The sequence below is a fragment of the Amblyomma maculatum genome, chromosome 7 (genome assembly GCF_055883805.1).
Source record: "Amblyomma maculatum isolate TAMU_Amacu chromosome 7, ASM5588380v1, whole genome shotgun sequence".
Taxonomy (NCBI): domain Eukaryota; kingdom Metazoa; phylum Arthropoda; class Arachnida; order Ixodida; family Ixodidae; genus Amblyomma; species Amblyomma maculatum.
Window position 1 is genome coordinate 31,746,850 of NC_139350.1, and position 26,226 is coordinate 31,773,075.

Genomic DNA, 26,226 nt, shown 5'->3' on the forward strand with positions numbered 1-26,226 from the left:
TTACGCTAACGCTAATGTATTATACAAGTCTAACCCGCCTTCACCGGAAACCGCATTTGAGTTTCCCTTTCGTAAAAGCACGGTATTAGTGAAAAAGTCTGAAGCAATATTTATTGCTCATTTCGAGTCAGGCTTTCCGGTATCTTTCTGGATACGTTGTTTCTGTCTGCACACCATAGGTGGGCGCGCAGTGGTAAGCCACAAACCCAGCTGCTGCTATTTTCGTTTTTGCACGGCAGTAGATGTTTCCGATATCATGAGGGTGAGTTATAAAAAGTAAAAGGCTAAATTCACCAAGAAATATCTCAGCTCAATGTCAGGAAGAATACCTAAACAAAACAAAAAATTGGCTTTACCACAACCTCATAATTGACATTCACGCTAGGGTTCGTTTTGGTGCCCGTTTGTAACGCCCATACCACTCGGTTAATTTCGGGAAAAATAAAAACTGAGTAAAAAAATGTTTTTTACTTGAAAACTTGTAAAACTTGTAAAGGATGTTTGTGATACACCACATTTTTGACTTCCCTTATTCAAGAGGACACTTCTCAAGAGTGACGCAGTTCCCCTCCCCGTTGCAGTAGAAGTCATCACCACAGAAGCAGTCGATGGCGCAGTCAAGGGTGCTGATGGGCCCAATGACGCGCTTCCAGCATTCCTTCTCGGCACAAGAGGACGACACGCACTTCTTCCACACCACGTTCGGGCCGCAGTTTCCGGTCTGCTCCGCTAAGGGGATTAAAATAACATTATGGCGAGTGAAACGAGACGTTGACTACCTTACTTTCACAACTTACTCTAATGTATTGCTTTTATCTCATTATACTAATGATAAGAGTTCGTAGTTTTGTCGCCATTGAACAAAATAACGCTTTTTAGCGATTGTCTCCTCCTTCCATAGTTACAGACCATTTTTCAAAACTTCTTACCACTGCTGTGCCAACCCTGCATTGTTCTTGTCAGTTGAGCAGCATCTGTGTGTTCACAGGTAGAGTGAAAACTGTTAAAGGCACGACAAGACTTCCACAAAGCCGGTGTGTGAAGCTTCCTCTCTAAATCTACTGTAAATTATTATTCTGCCAATCAGTGCTCAGCATTTGACTACCACTCCGTGTTCATACCCCAATTGGTCAAGTGAGATTTCTTGGCTCCAAAGCATTCATGCGCAGTAGAAAAGAAAGGTAGCGTCTAAGCATTGTGGTAAATGGTTTTGCTAAAATTCGTTTGATTAAATTCTACTACAATCTTTCTGGTTTGACATATTTGGTCTTGCCTGGCTGATAATTTTAATTGAATAGTTTTGTATTGATCGCCAACGTTTCCCGCAGCGGTGGTTGAGTGGTAACAGCGTTCGGCTGCTGGACGAAGGAGGTGAGTTAGAGCTGTGGCGACCGCTTTTCGATGGGACGAAAAGCAAGACGCCGTGTGCGGTGGGATGCTATTGTTCTTAAATGAACAAATGTTGACGGAATGTCTGCTGCCTTCCATTTCGCTTCAAACATCGGCATCTGAATGAATGAATGAATGAAATGGAATCTCCTGCTATGGCAGCTCCTGGTTCAGACAAGCAGACAGACGCCGTTCAAATTGGCGAATGGGGCATTAGCTCTTCTGATTTTTAAAACATGCACTAGCTATTTTTTGTGCTAGTGCATCCATCCACATGGCACGTGTACTGTTGGTGACTAGTTCAGCATAGGCTTTTCAGCAGCCGGAGCACGATTAGTTAGTGTCATACTCACCGTTAAGAATTCTGCGGAAAATAAGTCACACTGCGGTGTGAGTGAATGCAAGGTCTGACAGCGGCGCACATCATTCAATGCAGTGTGATACGATGATTCAATATAGGCAAGTCTTTCCCAGGCACGTGAAAGCAGAACATTTTTTAACTTCACATCTATGGTATTTAGACAGGACCGAAGTAGGACCAGAAACGCCACTCGGACAGTGCAACGCCGTGTATTACAGGATTGCATGTGTAGTCGGCAACGTTATTAACCGCTGAATAAAAGTGCCTCACTTGTAAAGCCATGTCTAAGACTAAATATTTCAGACTCTCAAACACCTCCTTATTCGCTTAAATCTAAATAGAGTTGCACAAGAAGGAAGGCACACCAGCCGATTTAGGCTAATCTTTACTGACGTCCCAACATGGCGCTCATGGCCCCGCTTTCAGCCCCTGAGTCCGTATAAGACCACAGTCGTAATGTCATACTAATTAAACGCTGCAAGACAGTAACCTGTGCGGGTAGTGCGTAATGACTAAAGTGAAGTGCTACACCCTCATTGAAATGGCATTCATAATCGTCCTAAATTATCTGCGAGCCCTGAGCGCTCTAGAATTGAGGTGTTCATTATTTAGCGCAGGACTTCAGAAAAAGCCCGCACCTGTGCGTAATTAGAAAGGGATGTGATCCGCGCGCTGTATCCACTTGTGTAATTAAGAGTTACAGAGGACTATTTTTAAGAGACCAGAAATACAAAACAGACTAAGCTGACTGCCAATTGGCTGGCGCAAAATACGGAATACTTTACCAGGAAGCTGGGTGCATGCAACCATGCCACAATTGGGTAATTTTGTGTAAGAACAAATGGTACAAAAGGAAATGTAAAAATGAGCGTCATTAATAATTCATAACCGCTCCAAGTTCTGTATTGGGCATCCATGAATGGGCTTTCCACGAAGTACAACCTACCCATTTTACGCACTGTGAATATGTCCGGTATTTAGCGCAAGGACATTGGCGCCACCTCTGGATAGCTCCCGCATGACGAAGTAAGTCGGATTGCACACGTTGAACTGCCGGTGTGGGATGATTTCTTGTGCAGTTTAGTTGCACGTTAACATTATGTTCATCCATTTATTTAGTATACACTTTCTTCTGCGCCTGTATAAGCTTATTTTTGAGGCATGAGACCCACTCATTGGGCAAAAATCACCTCACCGAATCAGAGATATAGTAGTTAACGAGCGTTACTGCTATGAAGACGCGCACAGGCTTCAGCATTTCTGCTGTAATAAAAAAAAAAAAAGAAAGGAGGCAACAACTGAAACTACCACACAACCAGTCAGATGTAAGCAGTCAGTGCACTAGTAAAGGGATTTCTCTCCAAATTCAGAGCTCTGTCAGGAGCCTGACAGATGCTGAGTGCCTTCGCATAGCACTGGGGGAAGCGGCGCCTGCTCCCTTGAACGTAGTAGAGAAAACAAGTTTACTGTAGGGATGACATGAAATAATTTTTAGAAAGTGTGAGGACGTGCGTTCTACGCACCGAATTCTCGCGCACTGACCACCGCCATCGGCACTCTAGGTTAAAGTGCATATTTGTTTTCCCCGCGCACAGTAGGTTTTTTTAGGCGTATCTCGATCAGCACATTGTAACGTACATGCAATGATCTTTCCTTCGATCTTTCGTTTATTCACGGAATCTGTCGTTTGAAATTACTACAGTACTGGAGACGCTGCCTGAGACAACTCACCATGCATACCACTGCCCGAAGCGGCAGAACAGTCTAGTTAACATTAGTGAAACTTCCGTGTCAATGCGTTCGTTTAGAACAATTTGAAACCTTCTGGCCTTCGCACGATCCCTCCTTTGTTTGGGAGGGTACTGCTCCATGAAGAAGCCAGCATCTTTTCCATCCTTCCATCAATTGAATCGTTAGCGTCACAAGTGATAAGCGCCAAATAAAACATGCGCGCCGTTTCTTCTGCCACTCACCAAAATCTTGGCGCCAACTGTGTGGACTAAATCTCGCTCGCTGAGGTGTCTGCTGCGTACATCATGAGAATGATCACTCGCTCATTTGACAATTCAAATTTTGATTAAAGAAGGTTCTGTGAGCTTATGTTTCGGGAAGCAATGGAAGCTTCGCCGGGTTCTCTCGCTTACGTCCGGGTACAGAGGAGTAACGGACAGTAGCAACAGCTTAAATAAGCTTCAGGATCCTTGGTCACGATGCAAGATCCAAAAGTGCAAGGCTGGCCCTCTATATCAACCCATACTACAGAAATAAACGCGCCTATTAGTATTTAAAACGCACACATTCAATCGAGCGTCTGCTTCAGCAGCAGTAATAGGAGACATCTAATTCTACTTGCTCCCCTAGGTGGACGCTAACGCCGTTCGCTTCAGTGGTGGCGCTTGTACCCAATGACAAAGTTAGACCGGCAGACGCCTGAAAACTACTTTTGCTGCGTTATTTAACAACCTGCAATGCTAGAAATATTTTTCAAGTTATTCGTTCCGCCCTTTTTATTCTTCACAAATGATTGCTGCACTCGGTGATATTTGCTCAGTTTTCACCAACAAACGCTTAACTAGGTTTTAAGTAATCTTAAACTGGTTAAGACGTTCAAAAACATGGTTTGGCACGGCTTCGTATGGGGGGGCGGCAAAGCACTGAGAGACTGAAACAGAGTTCACCAAAGTGCACCTTCTCTCAATAGAAAATTGGACGGTTTTCAAGAAAGGAAAGGCGAATTGTTTTTGTCAGTTCTCGGTGGGCCCCTATACTTACTATATATGGCACGCAACTGGAGATACATTATACGCCGCCGGTTAGAATACTTACACAAATTGTCCTACATATTGACTATAGCATAGAAATGCTGAATGGAAAGGAAAATGGTAGGACATTACCTTCAACGCTGCCAAAGAGCAGCTGCGTCACAGTTTTGTCATGAGGTCACCTGCATACATATTTTTTCCTATCTATACATTGCCGCGCGGGCTGTGTGGACGCACTCATGAGCCACATAATGATTGGGCCTTAAAAGTAAAAACTTAACTTCATGAAACGCTTGTCTCTTTTTGAGCTTGCAATGAATAAATTGGTTCTACTTGTCTGCATTACCCTGGGGATAAAGTTTTAAAGTTTACCGGTGCCTAATAGAGTTTGTTTGGACTTGTGTGAACCAAAATGTCAAGCCCACAAAACGAGCTATAACGTAAATCGCGCTACTTCATGACCTTGGACGTGTGCTGCTGCTTATACGGTCATGGCGCATGATTATGAAACCTTTCTAAGCACAGACGGCTTGAAATGTAACTGTCTTCGAGAAGTACTTGGACTAGCAACTACAGGGGATGCTTCACCGCCCATCCTTTAAAGCAATGTTTAGTGGCTACGGGTACGAGGAGAATGCACACGAGTGAATACAGATAACTGAAACAAATTCTATCACCACTGGCAACGACGGCTAGTGCAAGGACGGCTATCAAGAATCCCAGACTGTAAAGCTTCATAGTGGCACGTTTGTGTGAGAACTCCAGCTGAGCGCCAGTTATTTATGCACTTGCTTTAGCAGACGCCTAGCGCTGCAGGACGATAAATTGACGTTTCGCCTGAACAGCTAGTTTTTATCAAGACCTGCTGCGCGCGGCGGCTCGCTCCACAAAGCGCGACGTGCTTGACCGATGCCACTCGTCGCGAAAATTGCTCGTTGCTATATATCCTTACCTCATGAAGTGCAAAGTATTAGAGCAAGAAGAAAAACTTCATTTGAAGCAGCAGACGAAAGTGGAAAAATGCCAAACGGAAATATCCGTGAAAATGAACAGATGCATATATCGTAATGCAACTAATTTTCCGTCCGTCAATCATCAATCATATATTATATTCATAGGCAGGGAAGATGACACCTGGACACTCTGGGTTTATTTAGACGGGACTAATCTAAGGCACAAGTGATTTGCTTTCGCTGAAGATTTTTGGGCATGTTTTTAGAGTAGCCACACGCACTGGCAAAATGTTTTTTCTTGCGCCTTCGTTCACGCTCTGCACTGACTGAATAGTTCATGTTATGCGAGTCATTCTACACAGAAACGAGAGAGTTAATATCAGCACAAAATGCGGTTCACGTCGTCTAGTTTTACTATCAAAAACGCTTCCAATGATAAAGCAAGAAGGCGCTTCAGGAAATCTACATAATTTACTGAAACAGATCAAACAAGTTCGCTCCACTTAACCATTCCATCGTAGAAGCAAACAGGGACAGAGTGCGCGCTCAGAAACCTCTTTCGTCTTTAATCAGAAAATGGCTTCGGGTATGTGACCTTCAGCTTGGGTTTGCGACCCAATATGACAAGATCGTTTTTGTTTAACATGTAAGGAGACCCGTCTATTTTGTGCACTTTTTGCAGTGCGTACATTTGGAATGCGTACATTCGGGAGGCCAGTTAGAGAGGATACCGGTAAGCTGTCTAAAAAGACGAAAGATTTGATTAAGAACCGCCAGAGAATGAAAACTTCCAATCCAACAGACCGGATCTAATTGGCCGAGATATCAAAGCTAATCAACAAGCGCAAGGTGGCCGATATAAGGAAGTATAACATGGAGAAATTGTGCACGCTGTAAAGAACGGGGGAAGCCTTAAAGCGGTAAAGAAATAATTGGTCATAGGCAAAAACCAGATGTATGCGATAGGGGACAAGGCGGGCAACGTCATGAGGAATATGGATAAGATAGTCAAAGTAGCCGAGGAGTTCTATACAAATCTCTACAGTAGCCAAAGTAGTCAGGACCGTAATGAGATTGGCGGTAGGGACAAACATTCAGACGCTCCACCAGTGACGAAGGACGAGGTCAAGAAAGCATTAGAAACTATGAAAAGGGGGAATCAGCTGGAGAGGATCAGATAACTACGGATTTGCTGAAGGACGGGGGGGGGGGGGATATCGTGTTAGAAAAACTGGCCACCTTTTATACGCAGTGCCTGGTGTCATCGACGGACCCGGAACCATGGAAGAATGCAAACATTATCCTCATTCACAAGAAAGGGGACTCTAAGGACCTTAAAAATTACACACCAATCAGCTTACTGTCTGTTACGCATCAGGTATTCACTAAGGTAATCGCTAATAGAATCAGGACAACCTTAGACTTCAACCAAGCAAAGGATCAAGCAGGGATTCGGAAACGGTACTCTACTATCGATCATATCCATACCATCAATCAGGTGATAGAAAAATGCTCGGAATTTAACCAGTCCTTATACATAGCATTCATTGATTACTAAAAAGCATTTGACTCCGTTGAAACCTCGGCGGTGATGCAGGCATTGCGAAATCAGGGGGTAGACGAGCCGTCCGTGAAAGTGCTGGAAGATATAGGTATATAGTGGCTGCACAGCAACCATAGTTCTGCATAAAGAAAGTTACAAAATTCCCATAAAGAAAGGTGTTAGGCAAGGAGACACAATCTCCCCAGTACTACTCACAGCTTGCTTAGAGGAAGTATTCAGAGACTTGGAATGGGAGCAGTTAGGGATAAGGGTAGATGGAGAATACCTCAATAATCTGCCATTTGCTGATGACATTGCCTTGCTAAGCAACTCGGGAGATGAACTACAAATATTGATTGATGACCTAGAGAGAAAAAGTAGAAAGGTAGGCTCGAAAATCAATATGCAGAAGACTAAGGTAATGTTGAACAGCCTCGGGAAGGAACAGCAGTTTACATTAGGTAGCGAAGTACTGGAAGTAGTAGGCGAATATGTCTACTTAGGACAAGTAGTAACCGCAGATCCGGACCATGAAAAGGAAATAATAAGGAGAATAAGATTGGGATGGAGCGCATTTGGCAAGCACTCGCAGATTATGTCTAGCAGCTTACCGGTATCGCTAAAGGGGAAAGTATATAACAGTTGCATCTTACCTGTACTCACCGATGGCGCTGAAACGTGGAGGCTAACCAAGAGAGTTCTACTTAAGTTGAGGAAAACCTAGAGGGCTATGGAACGAAAAATGGTAGGGGTAACATTAAGAGATAGGAAACGTGCATAGTGGGTCAGAGAAATAACTCAAGTTATCGACATTCTAGTGGAAATTAAGAAGAAGAAATGGGCATGGGCAGGACATGTAGTGCGAAGAGAGGATAACCGATGGTCGCTTAGGGTAACAAACTCGATTCCAAGGGAAGGAAAGCGTAGCAGGGGGCGGCAGAAAGTTAGGTGTACGGATGAGATTAAGAAGTTCGCAGGGGTCAAGTGGATGCAGCTAGCACAGAACCGGGTTAAGTGGAGAAATATGGGAGAGGCCTTCGCCCTGCAGTGGGTATAGTCAGGCTGATGATGATGATGACATTTGGAATGCCCACTTCTCCGAAATACGGCTGCTGGCTCGTCCTCGAAGAAGCAATTGTTTTCACTCTTTCAGAAAGACAAACTTAACTCTGTGTCTTCCAGTGTGTGTGTTCCTGTATACCTGTGCACTTATGAGTTTCTTCCATTGCCTGATTTCGTTTTAGTGCGCAGTTGTTCTATGCGCCCCTTCCGCAGTGGAAATATGTCGCTCTTAGTGCCATTGCTGGTGTAACCGAGCGAAATAGAGTCGCGATCCGCGATAGAGTCACGAGTCGAAGAGGATATTTCAGCAAAAGAGAAAGAAAAGCCACGAGTTCTGCGCTGCGAGGTTGTGGCTCCTCTTTCTGTTCTGAGAAATTCTCCCTGCTTCGTCAGACGAATTAGAAATGTCTTGTAACTGCACATGAAACGTACAAGCATCTCTCAAATTCTTAGCCTCAATATATCGCAAAAATACTGAAATATATGCGGTGAAATTTCGCATTAGTGGGTAGTGTAATCGTCCTTAGGATATTTTTATGTGAATTTTAAACCATTGTTTCCTTAAAATTGTTATGTATATTGGTCACGGTGGCATACAAGTCCCGGAATAATTAGATAACTAGTTAAAATGTTTTATTTCAGTATTAGTCAATAGGCCTGCTGGTTAGCACATACTATCTGTCCACTGATTCACAACAGTGCAAATTACGTCACCTAAAAAACCACTCTTAAAATTCCTAGCCTCAAAAATTCCCTCCAATCTATGGCAAAACACCGCCTGTTGTTACACTCACAGTTAACAATTGGCGCCGAGTAGAACCTGCTGCATTTTCAAACGTTATGGGAACCTTGGTCACATTAGAAGAGCTTGTGCATCCAGGATGAGCAGTGAGACGTCCCCTCTGAGTAACGCTCAGTTTACTACCAGGCACGCATATTTTCTATCGGCCAACAGAAAACCACATGAGGATGCGCTAAAGTTTTTATACTCAATAAAGTGTTTTTCAAAGCATATTATTGCTCAGACGCACCTTACTATAAAACCGAATGGGTGGCAGAAACTCCTAGGAGAATTATTAAATGACTTGCGTTCCGGTAATTCTTTTTTGAAGGCAAGAAGCAGAAGTAAAATGACACTAATTTTAATTTTTGCTGTATAGTGGCGACTTTTGCTGAGACGCATCTCAGAATACAACTTGAAACGTAACACATTGCTTTGTGTAGGAGAAACTAGAAAAGAAAGCATTTCAACTACCCTAAGGATGAGAGTCGAGCAGCAGTCCTCCTCGTCCAAAAAGAGAATGCTAATGTGCGACTGTGCCAGACAGGCATTTCTTTTTCTGAAACATAATGTTTCTTACGCTGAAACAAAATTCTAGGTATATGAACGATGAGCAGTTTATTAAGTAAACACGATCAAATCAACACGATGCGCAATAGGACACAAAGAAACAAAGCTCTATAGACAAGAGGTGATGCAGAGCCCATCAGTAAGAGTAAGTGCTATTACGGTTACATTTCTTATACTATTACAGTTCTCTTTTATGCGCATCCTTCCTAAATGGCGCATCGGTGAAGATACCCTGGTAAATGTTTTATGAGTATTATTTGCTACTATGTGGCGTGCCTTATGTTCTGCACTGTAGTTTTATTGGTCCCTATAAACGTGTTAGGCCCAGCCGAACATGTGTCCAGGCCGGAAGGGAAGACGAAGTGTCGAAGATTTCAGTGGTGTCGAAGGGCTGCATGGGTGGTTCATCTGGTAGTGGCATTTTTTATTATTAAACAAATTAATTTATTGATTTCAAAATACTGCAAGCCTTATGGCCCAAGAAGGAGGGGCTTACCAGGACAATCACACGCAAAAAAGATACCATACACACCAAAATTCGGCGAGAAGAAAGGATTCATAATAGTAATAGTAGTTATATAAAATTTTACAGCCTAACAAACCAAAGAATAGAGAATTAATACAAAACACAGCACAATTCGGCATGAACAAAGGAAACAAATGTATAATAATAATAATAAAAGTTGAACAGCCTAACCAAGAAAATATGGTGTCAATATGCTGCACAACTTTCGATTCGCTTGCGTAGGGCAAGCGAACATTCACAACCTTTGGTGTGAACATGTTCTAGATTACAAAGGCATAAGCCTCACCACTACTGTCAATATAGCGACCGAGCGGGATGCATTTCCTTCCAGGTTTGCAAAAAAAAATCAAAATGAGTTTATTGTAACAATCAACGTTTCGCGGAGAACGTTACAGAAATAGGCACAAAAATGCACGATACAATACCACTGCACGCCTTAAAACGCAAGTTTCAAGCCTTTCTCGATTGCTACCACATTGCTCTCAAAGAAATTCATCTATGAAAATCTGTGACTTGTAGTCTTTTTATAGTGGGAATATATCTGATATTTGAGGAAACGAAACTAAAGGCGGCATAGTAGTAAGGCACTCATGCCTTGATTACGATAGCACATATTGCGGAAAATGTTATGTAATATGAATCGCTTTGCAACTACAAAACTCTAGCACGGAACCGGTGCCACCGACCTTTGACAAATATATGCGTGAAACTGAGGAAAAAGAATAAGACAGCGAAACCATGTAAGGAAAGCCTGAAGCAAGCAAATCTGGCGTTTTCTTGATGGTCTCTGATTGCGATATGAAATGCTTCTGTAGCATTCAGACCGCTGGCGTAGAACTACATACACAAAATACGCCGTAATTTTTTTTTTGCCGTCTGCATGTTTGTATTTCAACATCTACCAGAGAAACATTCATTCACTGCGTGAAGGACAATTGGGCCGCTGGCGGACATTATATGTGTGATGAATGATAGCTACTAGACAATTTTCAGTTTAAATGAATTAAGCAACCTTCTCATGTTTAGATTTAGGGAAAATGTTGAATACTTAAAGGTCCTCGAAAGCAAAGGTGAACCAAGTTTTTTTTTAATTTTCTTTATTGGCACTGAGGTTAAAATGACGAACATCAAACAATATGCTCCTAAGGGGTTGTTGAGGCACATTTCTAAATTCCGTATCTATAAAATGCAATTGCTATGGCTGGTGCCGTAACCATAAATCACGTTGACATCTTTGAAATTATCAAATATACCCATCGCGTCTCACACTGATGAAGGATCAGTCCTTAGTTATAATTAATGTAGGGAAGACAACTCAACGGCTTTCAAATTTTCACATGTTACTGTTATGACCGTGCATCATCCGCACTTGCGCGCTCTATTGTTCGCCTGTGGGCATGGATAAGTGCTGTGGATATGTGCTGTTGGTACAATGGCTCTAAGTGAGCCTGTTTCCATGAATCCTTTTGTGTAAGCCTGTTTTGCTATGTTGAGACCCTGCAAATGCCAAATTGGCCCTGTCAAGGGAACGTCTAGAAAAATACAAAAAAATGTCCCCCTGCGGGAAATAGCCGGAAGTGCTTTCGTTCAATTGTTCACCCTTCCCGTCGAGAAGCGCTATCGTCCAGTGAGGAATGCCTACTGTCCAAAGGAGACGACAGAGTGACAGGTCCGCTGACGTGCAGGACAAGAAAGTAGCATGACCCATACGGCCATTAGATGATTTCCCGGGAATGCAGGAAAGATTTGAAATTGCTGGAAAGGGACAATGCTGGGAGCAGTATGCGGCGCGCACGTGCACTTGGGTTTCTGAGAAGGAAATCCACTTACCGGAACCAGCATATCGAATCTTTGCTGAAGAATAGAAATGTACCTCCTCGCCGTTCCCAAGCTCTTCCCGCCAACAAGTGACCACGCCCAACGAAACAATGCCGGACCAGTCAGTGCATCAGGCCATCAGTGCAGTGATGTGTTCGATTGGATGCCGATATCTGAGGGGCGTGCCCTGGAACTGGTTGGTCAGCATCTTCAGAGAGGGGCTGGACATAGGGGGTTTTAAGGACATTGCAGAACACGAAAAGACGCTCTGAGCCCTTGGTAAATGGCTCATTCAGTCGCTTCTCGCTATGAATTCTTAACGCTTGCCATTTTGCTGATGTACCCTTCTTTTTCATGTAAATAATCATGTAAATAAGTTTTCTCAAAGTGCCATTAAACCAGCTTGTATATATTTTACCAACTTCGAAGATTCAATCCTTCATCAACCCCGAGTCTCTGCACGCTACCAAGTGAAGGCCGGGTCAACTTAGTCCCAGCGTCACGACAACTGGTGACCAGCGTTGGGATCTGAATCTACAAGCCACAACATCTGGTGATTGGAGGTGGATCTGAATCTACAAGCTACAACATCTGATGATTGGAGGTGGATCAGAATCTACAAGCCACAACATCTGGTGATCGGAGGTGGCATCTCAAGCAACAAGCAGGAGCAACAATCGGCCAACAAGAGAGCAGCTCGGAACATCGATCGCATGTGTGGGTGAGTGCTTGGCTTTTCTTCTGATGTGGACCAGGTTCTAGAACAGGGTTAGATTTTAGAACTGGTAAAAAGTGTTGAAACGCCTTTAGCTTTGGTAGTTTGCACAGTTGTTTTGGAAGTAGCCGACACTCGGATCGATCATGGACCTACAAAAGCTGCAGAAACCGGAACTGTTGCAATTGTGTGAGGAATTGGGAATTGATACAAGTGGTTTGGCTCGAAAACCCTTGATTATAAAGGCAATCACTGATTTGGGAACCGATGATGGGGAGCTCAGTGAAGCATGGAACCTCATCGGACAAAAAGTAGGAGGAGCAGCTCAGACAGCAGAAAGAGCAGGAAAAAGAGGAAAAGAGGCGTGAGCGTGAACTTGAGAGGGAAAAAGAGGAAAAGAAGCGTGAAATTGAAAGAGAAGCAAAAAGGCTGGAGCTAGAAATTGAGCTCCGGAAATTAGAACTAGAGTTGAGCAAGAGGTCGGGCAATTGTCCCCAGCTAGCGGTACCTCTTCTCAACAAGGAGGCAGATTTCAAGATGTCAAAGTACATGCAGCCATATGTGATATCAGGGGATATCGGTATGTATCTGGCTAACTTTGAGCGAACCTGCGAAAAACTGTCCTTCCAGCGAGACACTTGGTCTCAGAGATTATTGACGGTTCTGCCCTGCGAGGCAGCGGAGGTTGTCGCGCGGCTAAGAAAGGAGGACGCGGACAACTACGAGAAGGTCAAGGCTTGCCTTCTGAGAAAGTATAGGCTTAGCGCCGAGGCGTTCAGACAACGTTTTCGGAACGCTACTAAGTCCAGGGACGAGAGTTACCCTGAATTCCTGTACAATTTAAGAGTCAATTTGGGCGAGTGGCTAAAGAGCACAGATTCCTACAGTGATAGGGACGCTGTAGTCGAGCGAATTCTTTTGGAGCAGTTTTATAACTGTCTCCCTGAAAAAGAAAGAAATTGGTTACAGGACCGAGGCGACATTAAGTCGGCAACTGAAGCTGCCGAACTCATTGAGGAGTACGCTTCGCGTCGACAATTCAGCAAACCAGCAGTGGATAGGCCCCGCAATCCCAAGTTGAGTGTTAATAACCGTCAGGAAAGGCACTTTGCTAGAGTTGGAAACGAAGAAAGGAAAGTTTCTTCAGGCAAACTCCCTAGAAAGGACGGCAGTGAGAAAAGTGGGGAAAAGTGACCAACGCGCAGAACACAAAGAATAAGCTTGAGGCTAGGAAGCCGCTCACATGCTTTAGGTGTAATGAGCAGGGTCACATTGCCGTCAACTGCCGGAAAGAAAAGATTGCTTTCTCGTATGTCAGTGACTGCGATGAAAATATGCAGCTTTTGGAACCCTACCTGCATGACCTAGTAGTCAACGGGAAGCCTTGCAAGGTACTGCGCGATTCGGCCGCAACGATGGATGTTGTCCATCCGGCGTATGTGTCGCCTTCCGACTATACAGGACAGCGTGCATGGATCCGCCAGGTAGTGGAAGAACAGAGTGTGTGCTTGCCAATCGCGAACGTGGTCATCGAGGGCCCTTTCGGCGAGTTAACAACCGAGGCTGCCGTTTCAGGAAAGCTTCCTAAGTGCTATCCGTATTTGTTTTCCAACAAATCGGACATGCTACTGCGAAAGAGGGGCATCCTTTTCGGAGACAGAGTTGTACAAGCCTTAACACGTTCAAAGGCGCGAGAACTAGCTACACTGCTCATTCCAGAAAAATCCACAGCGGAGGAAACGGCAGTTAAAACAGTGGTCGATGCGGTCGAGAAAACTTTGAGAGCGAGGCATCTCAGATAAGTCCACTTGAAAGTGAGCTTGATGAGACGCGGAATGAGGACGTTCTTGAGAGTAACCTCTTGTCGCCAGTGTCTAGTAATCTCACGAGACTTTTAAGTGGAACCCGAGAGGACTTAGCTATGGAGCAAGCCAACGATCCCAAGATACAGGAGATAAGGGAGCGCCACCGCGCCACTAAGACAGCAAACAATATTTCTTTCGAGATGAGAAAGGGAGTGCTGTATCGCTTATTCAAGGATAAGCGCGGAGTAGAGCGGGATCAATTAGTCGTTCCCCAAAAGTACCGCGAAGACTTACTGCGACTTTCCCATGGCAGCTCGTGGTCATGTCACCTTGGAATAAGGAAAACAAAGCAGAGACTGTTGCAAGAATACTATTGACCTGGATGTTTTAAGGACACGGAAAATTTTGTACGGTCATGCGACACGTGCCAGCGGGTTGGAAAGGCGCAAGATAAGTGGAAAGCTCCGATGGTGTTAGTACCAATCATTACCGAGCCGTTTCACCGGTTAGTAATAGATGCAGTTGGGCCACTTCCTGTGACAGAGTCAGGGTACCGTTATATCCTCACTATGTTATGCCCAGCCACAAAGTTTCCAGAAGCTGTTCCGCTGCGCGAGGTGACGTCCGAGAGTGTAGTGGATTCGCTGCTGTCAGTGTTTGCACGAGTTGGATTCCCTTCCGAGGTCCAAAGTGATCAGTGTAGCGTTTTCACAAGTGTCCTCACCACCTCCTTTCTCGAGCGATGCGGCATTAAGGTAGTGCATAGCTCGATCCACCATCCGCAGAGCAACAGCGTAGAAAGATGGCATTCTGTTCTCAAACGAGTCCTGAGGGGACTGTGCTATGAAAACAAGCGCGAATGGGATACCTGCCTGCCTGCAGCACTTTTCGCTTTGCGGTCAGTGCCGCACGAATCCGCTGGATTTAGCCCAGCCGAGTTGGTGTACGGAAGGTCACTGCGCTCACCTTTGCGAATGGTGCGCGAAGCCTGGGAGGGGCGCGGAGAAGACCCAAAAGTAGTAGAATTCATTCTGAACCTCTTGAATCGCTTACATAACACTAAGGAACTCGTTGAGGCCAGCATGAAGTCAGCCCAGGCTCGTTCCAAAGTGTACTATGATAAGTCAGCCCGTCAAAGGACGTTTAGTATCGGGGACCAGGTGATGTTGCTGAGAGGTTCAAGGCAGAATAAGCTCGAAGTACAGTGGTAAGGACCTGCTGAAGTCGTTGCAAAGCTTTCTAACACTAACTACGCAGTGAAAATCCCCGGTAGGCGTAAAGAAGTGCGCATTTATCATTGCAATCTTATGAAGCCTTATGTGCAGAGGGAAGCCGTGGTAAATCTAACGTCAAACCTTCCCGAGGAGATGGGGGACAATTTGATTTGCCTCAGCGGAAAAGGAAGCAACGCTCAGGAGCTTCTCAAAAAGACGGAGCAGAGAGGAGAACTAAAGAAATCCCAGCTGTCCGGTCTGGGCGAAATAATAACAGAGTTTGAGGCCTGCTTCGTGGACAGGCCAGGCAGGACTGATTTGACTGAGCACGATATTGAGCTGACTTCAGACGTGCCAGTGCGATCAAGGTGCTACCGATTCTCTCCAAGGCAAAGAGAAATTCTGGATAGGGAATTAACTCGCATGCTGGAATTGGGAGTAATAAAACCCTCGGAAAGCGATTATGCTTCGCCTATGATCTTAGTAGAAGCTCCAGGTAAAGACCCTAGGCCTGTGGTAGACTACCGAAAGCTAAATTCTCTCACCAGGGATCAAGTACATCCTATTCCGAATATTGAGGAGAGAGTAGAACAGGTCAGTAGAGCGGCATATGTGACTACGCTGGACCTTACTCGAGAATACTGGCAAGTACCGCTCACTGAACGCGCCAGCAGATACGCGGCTTTCGTCACTCCGACGGGCAGCTACCAGCCAACAATGATGAGTTTCGGGCTCAAAAATGCTCCATTTTGTTTTTCCCGACTCATGGATAGGGTTTTAAAGGGGTGTGAAACATTCGCGGTGCCTTATTTAGATGACATTGCGGTTTTTTCCGACTCATGGGCGGACCACATGGTACATCTAAGAGCTGTACTGAGCCTTTTGCGTCAAGCTGGACTAACCGTAAAGGCCTATAAATGTTGCCTGGCAAGGGCGACCGTGGACTACTTGGGTCACAATGTAGGTAAAGGTTTCAGGAAACCCAGCGAGATTAAGATTTCTGCGGTAGCAGACTATCCGCGGCCGAGCACGAAGACGGAAATTCGGGCATTCCTGGGGCTGACGGGATACTACAATCACTACATCCCTAACTATTCAGCTTTGGCTAGCCCTCTGACCGACGCTCTCCGCAAGACAGAACCGACAAATGTAGTCTGGGACGAACAAAAGGAAGCCTCCTTCGTAAACCTGAAGGCCGTGCTGATTAGCCGTCCGGTATTGCGAGCTCCATACTATGACCGAGAATTCACGGTCCAGTGTGATGCAAGTGATCGAGGGCTAGGTGCTGTTCTCTGCCAGAGAGATGGGGACGGTTATGAGCACCCCGTGCTCTACCTGAGCAGAAAACTGAGTTCTAGAGAGAGAGCTTATTGCGCGTCAGAGAAAGAGTACGCTTGCATTGTATGGGCCATTCAAAAATTGCAGTGCTATCTTGGAGTGGCCAAATTCACCGTAGAGACGGACCATTGTCCCCTGGCTTGGCTGCAAACTGCGACATCGTACAGTCGCCTTCTTAGGTGGAGCTTGATTTTACAGCAGTACAATTTTGAAATAAGATACAAAAAGAGGAAGTTAAATGGGAATGCGGACGCGCTTAGCCGCTGTTTCTAAGCGGTCCGAGGTGTTCCTCACCATGTATCCAAATTGATAATCATGTTTTTTTTTCGTGCACTTGTATATGTGTGACTATGTAAAGCAGCACGTTTGGTTTTCTAGGAATACGTGGGTCCTGAACGTCTTGAGTGTGGGCTTTTCTCGAACAACGATGGCAGTTTTCTTTTAACCTGGTCTCTTCAGACGGGAGCCGAGTGCTTGCTTGGACATGTGGTTGAGTTTCAGACAGCTCAAGCAATTTGGCCTACGACAATCAAGACAACGCGACAAGCAGCATCGAGCTTCAAGCATTCATGTGCAGGCCATTAAGTCGTCTCTTCATGCAGCAGCTGCGACTGCTGCCCTCCGTGACTCTTCTGGCGGGGGAGGAGGCTGTAATGACCGTGCATCATCCGCACTTGCGCGCTCTATCGTTCGCCTGTGGGCATGGTTAAGTGCTGTGGATATGTGCTGTTGGTACAATGGCTCTAAGTGAGCCTGTTTCCATGAATCCTTTTGTGTAAGCCTGTTTTGCTATGTTGAGACCCTGCAAATGCCAAATTGGCCCTGTCAAGGGAACATCTAGAAAAATACAAAGAAATGTCCCCCTGCGGGAAATAGCCGGAAGTGCTTTCGTTCAATTGTTCACCCTTCCCGTCGAGAAGCGCTATCGTCCAGTGAGGAATGTCTACTGTCCAAAGGAGACGACAGAGTGACACGTCCGCTGACGTGCAGGACAAGAAAGGAGCATGACCCATACGGCCATTAGATGATTTCCCGGGAATGCAGGAAAGATTTGCAATTGCTGGAAAGGGACAATGCTGGGAGCAGTATGCGGCGCGCACATGCACTTGGGTTTCTGAGAAAGAAATCCACTTACCGGAACCAGCATATCGAATCTTTGCTGAAGAATAGAAATGTACCTCCTCGCCGTTCCCAAGCTCTTCCCGCCAACAAGTGACCACGCCCAACGAAAAAATGCCGGACCAGTCAGTGCATCAGACCATCAGTGCAGTGATGTGTTCGATTGGATGCCGATATCTGAGGGGCGTGCCCTGGAACTGGTTGGTCAGCATCTTCAGAGAGGGGCTGGACATAGGGGGTTTTAAGGACATTGCAGAACACGAAAAGACGCTCTGAGCCCTGGGTAAACGGCTCATCCAGTCGCTTCTCGCTATGAATTCTTAACGCTTGCCATTTTGCTGATGTACCCTTCTTTTTCATGTAAATAATCATGTAAATAAGTTTTCTCAAAGTGCCATTAAACCTGCTTGTATATATTTTACCAACTTCGAAGATTCAATCCTTCATCAACCCCGAGTCTCTGCACGCTACCAAGTGAAGGCCGGGTCAACTTAGACTCAGCGTCACGAAATTACGTTCGATATTTCCAACCATTTTACGATTAATAATAAGAAAATTAGAATCTGGGCTCTACGCTAGTAAAACTGCCTGGCTGCTGCGGAAAAGAAGAAGCCCCCCGAAGTCATCGACTTGCGGTGCAAATTTTTCTATTTTTAATTTTTTGGAAATGCTTTTCGAGCCCATGCCGTCTAGGCACTTGCCAAATGTGGGTGTTCCCGAACAGCACAGGGAACGACGATTTGGCTGCTATCAAAGGGCAGAGGTTTTGCAACGCCACCTTCGAGCCGCAGAGTAGCTTTAGCACGGATATTTTGAATGAAGAACCCTGCGTTGCCTGCTAAATGCTGCGCGAAGACTTCCTGTCTACGAAACAAGTCTTGTCTGCCCTCAATGCTGTCTACAGGTTGTCCAAGCAAACTTTAGCCAATGTGTAAAAATAAAACTTTTGAGTTAGGCCAGAGAAATTACTGTATACAGCTGATAGCCATCAGGCGCACTACAGGCAATTTTCTATTTTGCAATTCTCTAATTAGTAATAAGATAGTTTTTGTAGTTCACTAACTATTTCATATTAACAAAAATGTTTTGCTAACCGTCATTCCATTCCGTTCTGATAAAGAAAGCGTCGCGTGTACCTTTTTTCCAAGCTGTAAAGAAATCCCGCGAAATACAAAAAATAATACGTGACTGGCGCACTCGCGCGCCACCATTGTGGTGCTCTCAACCGTGGTTTGAATAAGCTTAATCAGCTGTGGCCGTGGCTCCAAGGGTGCCGTTGCAGCGGTAAGCCAGTATGTCTGCTATGGTTTCTTCGTTCGCTTCAGGCAGCAGGCGCACGTGACGGTGCAAGTTACACCGAGCTCACCCGCCACCACCGTGATCTTGACAAGGCCAGCACATCTTAGCAGCCTGCCTCAGGACAGCAGATGGGTGACAAAGTGGCAGCAAATGGAGGTGCGAGCGTGTATCTGAGTCGAGTCACGTGGCGTTCTCTCATTACTTTACCCAAACCCGTAAGCGCAGATTCATTGGCAGATCCTTTATCGCTCATCCGCTTGTCATGACGTTCATTGATAGGAGGGAAGTTCAGAAGTTCATCTTGGTGGCGACTGCTCACCGCGCTCGCCGCAACCATCGACACCATATCCGCCTACCGCTAGAAATGGGCTTTTAAGTCGCGGCTGATTTCATTCACTCAAAGCATGGTTGAGAGCGGCACAAAGGTGGCGCGCGAATGCGCCAGTAACGTGATGTTCTTGTATTTCGCTGGCTTTCTTTACAACTTGGAAAAAGATACATGTGGGGACTTCTTTATCCGAAATAAAGGAATTAGGGCTTCAGAAGGTGCTCCCCCACTGCAATGACGTATCCTGGGCGTCGGCGCTGTTGGAACCGGTTTGCGCATGCGCAAGGTACGAGACGCCAGCAAGCTCGAGCGGAGCGCCGAGATATGTCCCTGCTAGATTTCGACGTCAGCGTTCACGCAGGCACCGGAAGCTGCTCACCCACGTAGGTCTCTCATTGGCGGACGTCTAGGCGCTGTACACCAATGAGAGGACAGGGTGGCCGCGATATCCAGATTGAGAATTCTTGCTGGCACGGAGTCTTCGCGTGCTTTTCTTTTTACTTTTGATTCATCGCTTCCCATCTTCGCACATGGAAATGACAATGAAAATAAGTAACAGAGCGCTGATCGGCGCTGTAGAGAGGCGGCCATCGCTGTGGCTTGCCGGCCATAAGTCGCATAAAAACAAATTGATGAAAGAAGCGCTCTGGAGGGAAGTCGCAGCGGAATTATTGCCAGGAGTGCCAAGCGAAGGTAAGTTGATAAATAAGCATGACTAACTGCAGTGAATAATTTAAATGTGCTCACAAACTGCCGCTTTTGAATCATGCAGAGGGCATGATAATTGTTCCAAAGAGGTGGAAATCTATTCGGGACATGTTCGGCCGACTCTACAATGACTCACAGCAAAGGAAAAAACTATATGGCCGATTTTGATAGTTAATCACACACGAAGTAGGTGCGTAGCACCGCCTATCCCCGCTATATCTTTCATGCATACACTTCAGCGATTTACACTCTCTCCAAAATCTTCCCTCAGCTCACGCAAGAGGTGGCCAGCAGTCACAAAGGCAAACAGCGCCGGCGGTTGCGCGGTTGTCAAGAAAATCGCGTTCAAATATTCTTGCGCAGCTTGATTTTTCGCGAGCCTCTCAGTGGCGTGTACCTTTCTGGCAGCATCCTTCGCTTGCAGTCGAGCATCCCGTTGCCCTGGAGTTTCTACCGCACGTTTCTTCCTCTTCGCTTCGGCATCCATTTCACGCCGACGCTCAGTGTCTTGAGTCGTTTCGTGAGCACGCTCGGCACGTTTCCTCGTTCTTTGTGCTGCTTAATTCTTGCACCGTTTAGCTGCAACACCAGATTCAGTAGACTCACGTTCCCGCTGCCTTCGTAATCGTTGTGCTTCAGCACGTCGAGCCCGGCGAACCTGCGCCGCAGTGCCAGATGGACCGGCTTCGTCCACTGCGACGCGAAGCAAACGCACACACGCTTGTGCAACGCTGCCCTGGGACGGCCGCCACGTCCGCAACTGACACGCCCCTCTCTCATTGTCTTACTCTCTAACTGGGTGCATCATGCTGTCGCTCCGCCCCCTCAGTGTTAGATCGCGGGATGTAGGCGTCGCCACTTTCCCTTCCTCCTTTCAAGTTCACGGAGGGATGGACAGAGAAAGAGAGAAGCTTCTACTACAGCTCCGCGGCTGCTCCACCTCCTCAATGCTGAGACGCGCGCGTAGCCACCTTCTCTTTCTCCGCTTGAAGATCACGAAGAGAGAGAGAGAGAGAGTGAGCGGCTTCGGATAGACCCCGGCGAAATCCGTGATTGCGGCTAATGGTGCTACGCACTAACAAGCGGCGCCGGCGCCGAAGAAGTGGCCGACAACGACATTTCTTGGCTATACTATAATTTGCTGCTATTCCTGAAGGACACCATAGACAGAAGACCGTAAGTTTACTGATAATTATTGATTGCCATATCGAGCTGTTCGCAAAAATGGTTAATTCTGCCTTGCCAACGCAATTTACACCTGCGTAGTGAAGCAAGCATAATCTGGCAAAATGCACGACTTTGCATACAAACGTGAGCACAAACATGTACAGTCATGTTTAGAGCGCTGAGCTATTGTATGCTGAGTAAAATGTAAAAATATTTAATAGCAGGTTCTGCTTTTCGTGGAGAGTTCGCGCGCGCCGACTGAATATATCGCGGCGATATCAGCTACACCGCGCACCGGCCACTCGCGCTGTGTATTTTTAGATTTTTATTTTTCTCAAGACTGTGCCATCAGGCATAACGAAAAAAAAATCTACATCGCGCGAGCGGCCGGTGCGCAGAACCTGTAGCTCATATGGCCGCAATAGCAGATCTGTGTGGCCTCAGTCGGCGCGCGAAAACAACGAGCAATGGTATGATGGCACCGATCGCTTAAGGCAGAAAAATGAATTGCAGGCAGAATCATACATTTATTTATGGCTTTTTATTTTTGGTTAATGTTTTCTAACAGGTTTTCCAATCAAATAAATTATGCAGTTTTTCAGGCTGGTTGCCTGTAATGAAAATGGTTCTTCTGTTATACATATCGCTTTGGTCGCATGCATTCCTACTGATAACTAAGATTGGTAATTGTGCATATTTTACCTTGCTCAAGGTATATTAGGCAAGCTTCACCATCACACTTTTTAGCTGGTAGAAACCAACTCTTTATTTGTGATCGCGTTATATTCGTGCAAAATGCGGTACTTCTTTCAAAATATTTCAACCTTTTTTTCTTACTTTTTTTCAGCTCATGAACATGTTTTCGTCTTTCTTGTCACCATTTATATTTATGGAAAAATACGTTATGCAGGACCACAAGCATCAGTGTGATCAGCATTATAATAAAACACGAAATGTATCCACAGCTTTAATGATGTTCAAGTAATGTGGAGGAATCCTCGTGGAAGACCTATATGTGTTTTGGTTTGCAAACTTGACCAGTTAAACTTGTCAGATTGAATTGTGCTCCTGGTTTATGTTTATTTATGGAAATTGCAGTTTCAGAAAAATTTTCTTCACTGCTCTCTGCTATTTGTGCCTAATTACTCAAGCTGGCCTTCAAAACAACAATGAAACATGGAATAATTTATAATACCTGGGGTTGTTCAACATCGCCAGATATTGCGCAGCACACACATGAGCATTCCATGCACTTTTTCTTCCCGTAAACATTGATTCTAGGACTCTTTCTGGATGCAGTGACGCTTGTCTAGCAGCAAAAATGCATTATTGCAGAGTTTACATTGAAAGAGTTTTCAACCACTTGTATTAGTCTCATGGTATTTAAACTAAAAATTGACTGTGTGGTGATAGTAAGGACCTGTATAGTTGTGCAGACTTGCATGTCGATCCAAATTTTCAAAAAGCTGTCATAAGACATAAAAGTATACTTATATTTTCAGTGAAAGTAGCATTGTTGTTTGAATGAGGCAGTCAATCAGAAGTTTAATACTGCAAATGTAAAGAAATGATAGCATGACTTTGAAATAAGTGCCTTCACTGATATGTTGCACATCATAGGCCTTGCAGATCTGTCAAGCTAAACACAAAGGCTGGAAATTGGCTCTACGACAGCATATAAGCTCCGCTAGTAACCAGAAGAGAGGAGTGGCAACAGTGGCAACAGCCACTGCCAGGAGACTTCGCCAACAGCGCAAGTAGGCAGCAAACAAATCTCTAGCTGCAGCGGCATCAAAACGGTGGTTTCTGGCGTGTGTTGGAGCAAGTGAGAAGTACCGGGGCTGCGAACTATCCCCCAATGCCCCTTGGATGCCTTGCCGCCAATGTCCTCCCACAACGTTCCCAAATGCGTACCCACTGTCTGTGAACGTGTCCGCCTGAGGCTTTCTCACAGTTAGGAAGTTGGCAAGACACAAGCGGCTTTGACAACATAGTCAACATTCTCGGGGCGCAGTTGGATAGTCCGCAATAGTACTCGCCACCTTGCCCCAGTTATACCGAAAGCATTTTCAGCGCACCTTCTAAAAAAAGAGACCATTTCAGCCCATAGTAAAGTGAAAAGCTTGCCATGTTCTGCAAACATACATTTAAATACATGTAGACAGGGGTATACGGATACAGTCAAGGGAATATGATACTGTAAAAATGCATTTATTCGAACTTCTGGCTTCAAACACTATAGCAAGAGCCAGCACCACTGGTGCCAGCATCCTGGTGCTATGCCATAAAGAAAGGCTGTTTTTTTCCTACTTTTAGTTCTGCTGTTTCAACTTGGCCAGTGCAAGGGACTGCTCACTAATGTGAAGGTCTTGTTTGAAGCCTGTGGTTTCTTATGGAAGTCCAACTCTCCCAACTAAACTCACGAAAGAAGAAGCTGTCTTCATTCTCTATCCAGGTGGGCAATGAGTTCAAACAATGCTTACCGAGACCAAATTTTTCATTTTACATATGTCTAGGCTTCCAGTTTCCTACCTTCTGACCATTTTCAAAATGATACTAAGACAAATGTGGCTCCAGCACGTGCACGCCGCTTTGCCAACATTTTCTATTACCGTCAGATTTCCAGCGTCACCAGCCAAAAGCAGTGTGAAAAACATACTGGCTTCATACTGGAAGATGCTGGAGGACATTGGTGTTTACAATAATGAACCCAATTACATTTGCACAGATGCTTCGGAACTAACCATGGAGACATTGAAAAATATCTAATTTCAATTTGGGATAAAGTAAGAAATTTGCAAATTACGCCTCTTTCTATACCTTTATCACAATTACGCTTTATAAAGTCAGATCAAACAATGCTAATATAAACCGTGCTCTGCTGAATCTGTAATTGAAGATCCGCTTCTGGTCACTTAGGCACATTGACGGGTATGCCCGCATGAAGTCCGTGCGCAGCTGGAAAGCCTCGTCACCGACGAAAGCATGCGGTGCAACTGTTCGTGACTTGGGAAGTTTTCCAAGCCTAGGGATGTCGAGAATGCCATCATTCAGGTCGCGACTAAAGTCACATTTATTTAAAGTTCCACCATCACTAAGCCGGCCTTCTGCGCCCACATTGATGAGGATGTACTTGCAATGACTGTCCACAACTGCCATGAGCACCACTGAGTATGTGCCCTAAATGAAAAGCATAGCACATATTGAACTGAAAGACTGTGTAAGTGACAGCACACAATACAATATAAATGTAATTACGCAAAGGCCAAATTCCATTGCAATAAATAATATAGCAGTCCGTGCATCTACTAAAGCTCTGTAGTGATGAACAAAACTTTTGTGCCAATCGTGTGAAATGCACTGTCGAAGCAACTTTAGCTTTCGAGGTGAGGCATAATTCACAATCAGGTATAAGCTACCTTGATAAAAACCTGCAGTAATAATTTACATTCTGGCATGAGAACATAAGCAGACTGGCTACGACTCGATGTGAAGAATTTTGCACATGTCAAAATGCATCTTACCAAGCACATGTCACAAACTTTAACCTACTGCCCATTGATTAAGCTAACTGCTTTACTCAACTATGATTTGCCCAACTATATCTTGTTCCAAATGTGTAATCATGATTCACTTGGTTGATGCCAGTTCATGGACACATGACTGCCTTATGGCAATAGTGTAATATGTGCAATTTTACCTTGTAGTTGTAGTATCGGCTTCCAGAATTTGGAGGCCAAACAACGGCAACAGTTTCACATCGACTGCTCCCAAGCAGTTCGGGAACTGCCACCGAATGGAAAAAACATTGGCAATTTTTTGCCACTGCTCCTTTGTTGGAGTCTAAAAGCAAACAGCAGCGCTATTTTAAGACGGAAAGCAGGAATCTAGCAAAATATGTCATCTTAAAGAAAGTCAAATACAAACAACAGATGTGCATAACACAGTTTTCTCAATTTTCACAGCCAAGAACCTTCTCAAAAGTACAGCTTGACAGACATGATAACAAATATGTTTAGAGCTTCTTAAGTCGCCCTCCTTTAATCAAGTTCCTCTAATGCATAAACTTATAGCTGCACTCTGTGGCATAGATGTCCATTACATCTGCTCGTATTTAATTGTAGTTTTAAAAGTATTATAGGATAATACTGTCATGTACAGTCTTTGTCAATAATATGCGGCCCAACCTGTTCACTTCTAAAACCTGGAACAAGGCTCCTGTAAACAATACTGGAATATAATAGACAAGCTATAGAGGAGGTTGGACGAGATTTGTCATCTTCGAGGTTTGGAACGCTGGAGATGTAGAACGAGCCCAGATACGGTGCTTAGAATCAAAAGCTATTGGCCGTATACTTTTGACAGACTGTACATAATGTGCATACCAAGTCGTAGCACTGCAGTCAATAGACTGGAATGTAATCAATAAGAATGGTATATTGGGACACAAAAACAGTTTTGGATTTGCTGGCTGTAAGCTAGCAAAGAATAGACCAGAAACTAGCAAAATGTTAAGAGTGCTGAGAACTCTCACAAGGCCTCTGTGAAGCTTAAAACGAAGCACTTTAAAATGAAGGATGCATACCTAACAGTCTACTTCTAATGACATTCATAGCAGTGTGGGTGAGCATTAATGAATTGTGCAGTAATACTTGTCTCACCATGCAGTAGTTTCCATGAAATGCAACGGGTGACAAAGTTTTCAGCAACAGCTCACTTGCATGAAGATTTATTTCAGTAGTTCCCAGATGGCCTAGCATGTTGTATT

At 45.0% G+C, this 26,226-nt stretch overlaps 1 protein-coding gene across 1 annotated transcript in view; it reads right to left on the bottom strand.

Moving 5' to 3' along the window:
* Window positions 1-529: 529 nt before the first annotated feature.
* The window catches only part of LOC146182902 (uncharacterized), a 53,684-nt gene continuing 27,987 nt past the window's right edge, over window positions 530-26,226 (bottom strand). Inside the window, exon 3 of the mRNA XM_084608295.1 lies at window positions 530-729. Coding sequence (XP_084464421.1) covers window positions 530-729 — 200 coding nt within the window. The remainder of the gene's footprint in view (window positions 730-26,226) is intronic.